The sequence below is a fragment of the Mastigoproctus giganteus genome, chromosome 1, assembly GCF_048544385.1.
Source record: "Mastigoproctus giganteus isolate SK-2022 chromosome 1, ASM4854438v1, whole genome shotgun sequence".
NCBI lineage: Eukaryota > Metazoa > Arthropoda > Arachnida > Uropygi > Thelyphonidae > Mastigoproctus > Mastigoproctus giganteus.
Window position 1 is genome coordinate 224,592,978 of NC_143575.1, and position 8,934 is coordinate 224,601,911.

The 8,934-nt window shown below is 37.3% G+C and overlaps 1 protein-coding gene across 1 annotated transcript; it reads left to right on the forward strand.

Annotated features, from left to right (window-relative positions):
- The first annotated feature begins 530 nt into the window (after positions 1 to 530).
- On the forward strand, positions 531 to 1,370 carry LOC150091551 (uncharacterized). Its single transcript, XM_090368882.1, has one exon. The coding sequence runs from the start codon at positions 531 to 533 to the stop codon at positions 1,368 to 1,370; it is 840 nt and encodes a 279-aa protein (XP_090225008.1).
- Positions 1,371 to 8,934: the final 7,564 nt, after the last annotated feature.

Sequence of the window (8,934 nt, forward strand, 5' to 3'; positions counted from 1 at the left end):
GATTCCACTACAACAGCCCATTTATCCTCATACGTTCTCTTTATGGCCATAACGTTTGCAGTGATTGTGTCCAACTGCAGAAGTCCTTCAATTCGATAGCCCGCAACAGGCAACATTTGCGCTTAGGTGCAAAACCAACCGCACCATCCCTAGAGGATTCCGCTATAAAGCCCTATTTAATAGCACTCGCGTGGACCGTACTTGTTTTAACTTCGGCCTGCAAACCTTGAAATTGTGGATAACCCATCTCCACTACGAAATCAAGAGAGCTGACTACAATAAATTCGGACTCTTACAGGAACTACAAGGTAGGATCTCACCTATAATATTTACTAATCTTGTTCGTACCATCTGTCGCCAAGCTAACCGTATCTCTCATACTTATCGTTCACGACACCAACGGAAATTTGTCAATTTAGACAGAGAGGCCCACTCCTCAAGAACGAACACCCGTTCAACCATCGAACAGCTCAACGTCTTGACCGCCGGTATGAAGTTCGCCGTCGAAGCCACCGATCACACAACTCGCTATGGGAGTTGAAGCAAGCATTACCAACCTCCCTGAAGAAACTGCTAATGAAATCCGTTTCAAAACTGCCTCCATCCTCCGAAGCACACGGCCCACCTGCTCAAACCTTAATCACCGTCAATACGCCGCCCTCTCCTCTATAAGAAAGGACAGTACCATCGTCGTGCTTCCCGCTGACAAGGGACGTCGCACTATCGTATTAGACCAATCAGCCTACCGAGAGAAAGCCCTGGTCCTCCTGCAAGACCCCAGCGTATATGGACCTGTGACAGATCCGCACATTAAAGTCTTAGGACGTCTGGAGTCATGCGTTAATAAACTTGTCCATGCATGGTTTAAAACAAAGAAAATTTCTGCTCCAATTCGGCGGCTTCTTCAGGCCACGGGCTGCCAACTACCACAGTTTTATGGGTTACAAAAAATCCATAAGCCAGGTGTTCCTCTCCGGCCCATAGTGTCCTGCTTCAATGCACCTACATATGAACTGTCCAAATATATTGCACGACCCCTCACACCTCTTGTAGGAAACACCACCCACACTGTCACCAACAGCGGCGAATTCAAAATGCTATTTACATCGATCCCTGTCCAACAGGCCGTACACTGCACCAAGCGGTTCCTTGAGAATGACCCAAACCTTCCAAACAGAATATCACTGTCTACTATGGACATCTGTACCGCCCTCAGCTTGTGCTTGTCAAGCAGTATCTTTACCTTTGAGGATTCCGTATACCAGCAGGTACATGGCACTGCCATGTGCGCCCCTGTTAAGTGCAGCAGTGGCCAACATCGCCATAGAAGAACACAATTCTTGAACCCACTAGACCCTATTACAACGTAGAACAATGTTTTGTTTGAAGAAGAGACACCATTTGCCACGAAAGCTGCAGTGTCTATTTGTAATTAAAAATATTATTTTACTGGCTAAACACCTAATCATTTATCGGAATATGAGGAATAAAGAGGCGTTGAATAAAAACAAAGTTTTTAAGTTTTAAAAATGGGAATTACTTTAAATAAACGATTATTTATTAATATAATAATGAAATGCTGTATAAATATTTTTCTTTTTATAAAATGCAAATATTAAACATACCACCGAATCACTATTCACTTTCTACAATCGCCTTTGCCTTCTTTTATTCACGATTCTTCTGTAGATATATCAAAACATGAATTTTTTATTTCTTACTTTCCATCAATTGAATTGCTGCTTGTAGGCTCTCAACGTCACCAACATTAAAGTTTTATTATTAATATTGAACGTTGGAAATTCAGAAGCTTTTTGAATGCACTCTTTTAATCGAGTTCCAAAAGTATTTGTAGCTTGAATGGATAAAATGCAATTTTGGAAACTCTGCGTCAATCTATAGATCTTTCTTTCTCATCACAAAGTTTATAATAAGTACTAAAAAGGGTTTAGGGGGCTGAAAGCTTACTAGACGAACAAATTGGTGCAAAGCAACAATTTGATTCATAATAAATCGCCGAAATTAAATGGCATCGTTTTTGTTACTTCTCATATTTTGAGCAACAAATTAAAATTTAATTAAAACTTAGTGCAACATCAGGGCAACTCGTTGTCAAGGCGAACGCCTTGACAACGAGTTGCCCTGATGTTGCACTACCTCGAATAAGCAACGCTTCGCGAGTAGAGAAGACTAATGTTGCTTATTTTCGGCGGATACCACCACCCACACGGCACCGTTTCGAAGCTTGTTGGCCTCTTATCGGTGGGAGAGTAACACACCGGTGATACAATGCGACCTAGTTAGTACTTTACCGTCTGGCATCTCTCATATTGTGGAGTTAAATTTCATAACTGTGTTGTCACTCATTATATCACTGGGGGGTATCTGCCCACCCACCGATGAGTGGCCAACAGTTCTCGAAATAACCCTGTGTGATCTACGAAAAACTTAGATCACACAGTCGGTGCGCGAAAAAGACAGAGGGAGAAGTAGAAGTAAATGAGATCAAGGGGATGGATAAATCGAATGCGCGTGTAGTGCAGCAGGAACAAGCGCTTGCACGGTTCATTGGAGATAGCGTATCACTGGGAGCTTCATCAGATGGTCATTAGCGTATGCGACCAAGAGTGGTCATTTATCAAGGAGAAACAGCTTTATGATCCAGTCACGCAATCATTCCTTTCTTCTATTGCGTGATTTGCACTTGTTACGATCCACTTGTGGAACTGTGCTAGCTTCATACTGCTCAAGTATCGAAATTTGAATCCTGTTCCTAACAGTAGCTTCTGCAAAATGTTCTACCAAGTGCTTATCAAATTACCTCGATGAACTTGCAGTTTTATCACCAGCCTATAAAAGCTCCCAAATAATAAACTGGTAATATTTTCTAGATGTCTTAATAAGAATTCGGGTTGACGTTGAAGAGCGCGCATGTCTAAGAAAATAAAGATAGCCTCTTGAAGATAATGTACAGAACACGAGACTGTTTAACCCTGGCAGCGTACACAAATACGGGATTTAGCTGTCTTGAGTAATTGTTAATTAATGGAGGCTAATTACACAAGCTGTCCAAGTGGGATGATTATACAGACAATCAGTCACTCGAGAAGATTAATGAATCCAGTTGCGAAATCTAACGCCAGCAATTGTTAGAAAATCTGTGGCTACCACCAACCAGATAAATGAAAAATGGAGAGGGGTTGTGGGCCATTGAAGATTCTGCTGCCATTAGATTTTTAAGCCACTGTCTATTCTCTTTCCAAGGAATATTCTCGTTAAAAATAATTCAATATAGCTTCTGTTCGCAGATCCTTTTACCTTTCAGAGGAATACGTGACCGTTAATTTAATATTCATCCATACTCCATGTACGATCTATAAATATTAAAATTTATGGTCTGTCAATAAGTTTTGGTATTTTTAAGTACACGCTGAATATTATAAGAGGATCATTTTTTATCCTTTCCTTTTAAATAACTTCGATTTTCCCCCGAAGTCACGCATACTATTTAAGGGTATAGTGATGGATTTTCACGGGTGATGAATGTATGTCTTTCTAACTTCAATAAATTTTTAGAATTTTTTTTTAGTTTACTTCGGGTTCTGCACTCTTCAGTCAAAACTGAAAATTTATGCTGAAAGTCATGCCAATCTAAAAATAAATGGTTACATAAATTAGCTGCGATCTGGAAAGTATTACTGAAGCAGCGAGGTGAATAAAAAATATTCCAAAAATAGCTCTTTTATGCTTCAATTTTGGGTTATTGATTTAAGAATCGTTACAACCTCAGACTCCTCTTAATGACCATTTTAAGGCACTTTAGAGGTTGGCTTATGTTTTCAGAAAGAAATAATAATAGATAAAAAAATAAATAATTATTTTGTAGGATCGGGATGTTTTTTCGGCGCTCACACCGTTTTTGAAATCAATGAAGTATTTATTGACCACTGAAGATTCATGTAAGGCTGCTAAGAAACTTTCTGGAAATATTATTCAATATAAGTGAGCTTCTTAGAAGTCTTCTAATATCTGCCTGAAGAATGGTGCTGAATCTTTTCGTTTGGGTGCGTTTTAATATACAGAACTTCCCGAAATGCACCACACCAGGTTAAACCAACCCAACTGCCAATCTGTACCACTCTTACTTCCACACGCCACGATATTAATATCGTATCTCTAGAATAACATTCTTGGGAGAGCCACGGCAATGACAAAATAAATTAGCAAGGTTTCATTAGTAACACAACTATGTTCTACTCAGCGTAGAAACCACACAGACAACAGGAATGCATGAATATAGAAGAATCTGCTTGATGTATGTCAGTCCCAAAGACTAAGCATAATTAAGTACCGACCTTGTTCTATCGAAGTCTGCTCAAATATACAGAACTTTGGAACTCCTTCATACCATCTGTCTCTACTGCATATTATGCCTAATTGATTCAGCGATTTCAGTATTTGCACTGGAAACACCATAATGGATCGAATTTCTTCAACATATTATTGCGCGTGTATTGTTCTGAGTAATAACGTAATAGTATTTGTGACAGCCTTTGAGTTTCTTACACACCATTTCATCTCTAGCGATTTTCATCCAGTGTTGGATCTGTATGTAAACAAAAGAGTGTTTTGTGCCAAATAAAAAAACTTATTTATTCTGAAATGTTTGCGTAATCGGATTTAATGTTGTCGTAACCCATGAAGCTCGGGCACTACACTCGAAAGAATTTCAATTCGTTAATCTAAAATTAACAGAAACGGCTTCTGAAGATCCTCTTTAAGCGAAATGGTTTGTATAGCTCACCTTCCTTTTGACTGTTGAAGCATAACGCTCGTTGCTATGGTTACCACAGTACACGATGATTGCGAAGACCGTATATCCGGTTTGTTTTAAAATTCGTAAAAAAATCATCTGAAGGTAATTGTCCTTAGCTTTGTGATTGAACCTAGACTTTAAAGTACCCCCTCTTCGTCTCATCCTTTGAAGATAATTCAATATCTTCGCTTCTTAAATGAAAAAAAATTCTTTCGAATTCGACTCTAACTGTGTGATGTATGCAGCACTTCAGTTTGAGAGTGGAGGGAGGAATCCGTGCAGTTCTCTGCTATTTCAATGTTAGAATATTTATTCGATTGTATAGGAACACGAGCGCTGGAACAATCTGAAAAATAAATGGCTGACTTCACCCTCAGATACAAGGAACTCGTGTTATCTGGCTGAATATGAAGGTTGTAATAAATGCCAAGGAGATTGATGATGTGTATAAGGACATTCGAATGATAGATAACCGCACAAACTGCAAAAAAATGATGTATTGCTTGGAGAGAAATGCTCGATGAAGTTATCAGTGAAATATTTAACTTCCATGCTGCTGCTTTGTGACTAGTACTCTTTAGTGTAAGGAGAAGAAGCAAAACATCATTTTTTAGAAAATTTGTTAGAAGAAAATTGGCAAAATCACATCCCATATAAAGTTATCTATTTTCAAACTTAATGGAACATATCTTAGAAAAATTAAAGGTGTATAAAAAAAATAAACATTTACTAAGCAATAAATTTCAGAAATTTGCTTTAGATTTTCTAATTAATTTAAAGAATACAATTTTTTTTATATAAAATAACTGAAAATTTTATATATGAAGTTTACATCTTTATCTCTTATTAAGAAATAATTTCTGGTAATCTATAAAAAAATTCGTGTTTAGAAGTAAGCATATATGCAAATAGGAATGTAAAAAATTATTTTTCAAAAAAGATATTTGTTTAAAAAAAAAAAAAAAAAAGTTGTGATTTATTTAATACCAGAAACTTTTTTTTTTTTTTTGAGATAAGAGTTATTATAGGTCTTCGCTTCTTAGACAAAATCGCTACAGTAAAGTGAATTTCTGAAATCTTTGCAGTACTAAATTTCCTTCTTTCCTCTCTTACAGCAAGAATGCTCCTTCACTCGTTCTCTCAAGTACCATTTATGGCGTTCTCTAAATTTTGCATAATACATCCAGAAACGATTTACATCGCTTTGCTCCTAATAAAGAATTCGAACTCTGATTTATTTCCGGAATATGATTTTTATATCCGGTAATGCCAAACGACTTAGATGACGTAAACTGATGTTTAGTGACGTCACAAATTATAGGCTACACGAGATACGTCAAGTTGGTTGCAAGGAATCATGGTACAGTTCATGATAATTTGTATTTTGATGGAGCGTACTATCAACCTTCGTTTTTTAAACTACAGTTTATTTTTTTTTTAGGGAATCCTATTAAAAAAGTATCACAGACGGATAGATTAAAGACTGGAATAGAAGAATACCTTGTTAACACTTTAGTTTCATTTCTTTAGCTGCTTTTTTTTTTAGGAAATACATACATGGGGGATGAGGAGTTCTTCCAGAGTCCAGAAGTAGAGAGCATTAATGGATGTAGGCTGATCTTCCCAGAAAAGCATAGAGTTCAACTGAATAAATATACTGATAAATGATCTTATTTGGAATAAAGGTGTTATAATCCTTTTATACAAAATAATTGGATAAAAAATATTATTTTCTGTAATCTAAATTTATGCGTTCCTCTTTTCTAAGTCTCCATAATTTCTATCGTTTTCTAAATCTTTTACTTTGATGTTTTTATTAAATTCTGATCTCTGTGTGATATACCGAATTATCGCGCATTCATCAAATTGTCGCATACAGCCAATTTTAATCACCCATTTTTGGTTTTCAAAGCAGTCAGCGCTAGAGTTTTACAACAAATGGGGACACTTTTTTCGTTATATTAAGTCTAAGCAAAGATTTAAAGTTTATAGAGTTAGGAGATGCCCATTCCGCTCCACCAGGTTTTGAACTGGAATGTGATGAGAACAATTTTTGATGTCGAGCTGCTCGAAGTTGTCATACTCCAGTTAGTTACCAATCCAAGATTGCAGTTTTGTAGTACATTCCATGAATCGCCGAAGGTCCATCAAGAAAACTTGTTGGATTGAGGCATTTGGAAGAACCTCATTTAATTCGTCCCTGGCTGGTAAAGTTGAAAATCTCTCTCTCCCCGGAAACCGATACCCAACAAAATATCCGAGAATTACACTGTCTTCATCGAGCAACCCACTGAATACTTCTATTTCACTTTATCGGCGTGTGCATAAAACGTACATTATGTTTCTGGCCAGCAGAGCAAAATAAGGACTTTAACACATGCTGGTGACAAGACGAATCGCCAAGATTTCCCACGCGCACATCTCAAGCTATCGTAGCAGAAGGAGGGTTGCATCGGCAGATAATCGATTGAGCAGTTACATCCAAGCAATAAACGGACGAAGGTCGTAAAGGTGAGGTCTCGAGCGAAACTCGCAATGTCAAGATCTTATTATCTGTCCCACAGTTTCGAATATCGGTTAATGAACCCTCTTGTTTGTATTTGTGCTCTGTTTAGGAATGGTTGTATACGTGGGAAGCATTATTTTAAAGCCTTCCTTGTTCCTGAGTAATATTGCTGTTTCCTCTTCAGCCCAAACCACTTTTAGAAAAATACAGTCGATCTAGATATGCGGACAACAAGATACAAAGTCAAAAACTTAACCACTCTAAGCAAATGACTAAATTTTTTATTTAGCAATCGAAGGATTTTCATTTTTTGCTCAGAAACCAAAGTACGCTAATGTACGAAACCGATTTTAGCCACACGCTACGTTTCCATGGTTACAAAACTATGTGGCGCAACGATAGTTTCGTATCAGATAATGGAAGTGGTTATTATCGTATAATTTTCATTAGTTTGTTCAAGTTAAGTCATTTTTGTTATCGTCACGCCTTTCCCTATCTTGTCGCGATTTTGTTAGCAGCAACCAGAGCGAAATCAAATTATGTCGTGGTGTGATATCCGATAAGATGTCTGAATAATCCTTTTCGGAATCTGTTCGTGTTTTATTAAAAATCTGCGATCCTGGATCTCACGTACCTGCAATTTTATAGCAAAATTTATGAAGATGCCTAACGAGTATTTTGGTGGAGCACTTCCAATAATATTTCACTTGAGTTATAGCATCAGTGTTCAAACCTCGCCTAAAGCCAAAGTTTAGATCGTTCCCGTATGAATAAAGCGTTTGTTAGCTTCAACTTTTCCGTTTGTCCGTCCGCATGTAAAAAATCAACTCCGAGTTGAAGGATTTTCATGAAATTGTACGTTTGGGTGTTTTAGAAAGAGTTGTTTGAAATCCTACGTGTCATTAATACCCAACAGATGGAAATCTGACTTTACTTTTACATTTTGTATGTTCTGCATTACTTGAAAGAAGGAAAGACTCAAATCGATACCCACGACTATCCATCACTTGAGAATCATGTGGGAGTAGCCTTGGTAAACAATTCTGGATGACGGTATGGAAGATTTTAACCCCCAGGCGCGTTTATTTGATAACAGAAAGTGCTTGAAATGTAACAATGGATTAATTGCAATCTCCTACTTTCCTGTTTGCTTCTTTTGTGCAAATATACCGATAGCACCATTGCATTCATGTCCATATATTACTGTGTGACTCGTGCTTTATACAAATAAGACGTTTTTATGCTGTTTCCTAATATTCATAAACAAATAAATCATCTCTAGTGACCAATAACATCTCGTTGATCACCCTTCAACAGTAGAATTGTAAGAAAAGTAAACAGCCCCACAAATAGAAGGGATTAACATTGAAGTGGACACATTTCCTGAGCCGTAGGGTGCTTTAACTAAAAAGAAATGCCATTTCTGTTTGCTTTTGGAGACAATACAAATATAACAATAACAATGGTAAATGTCAATCCCAGAAAGTCTGTTCAAGCAACTGGTATGACACATTGCTTGACAAATAATACGTGCAGAGAATCAATACGTGGAATTTCATGAATCAAATACGTTTTTTGTGTAGAAACATCTGTGGGGTTTGGTCCAAATGTG

Excerpts from the sequence above, each read along its gene's own strand:
- LOC150091551 (XM_090368882.1), top strand. The coding sequence starts at position 531 with ATGGGAGTTGAAGCAAGCATTACCAACCTCCCTGAAGAAACTGCTAAT.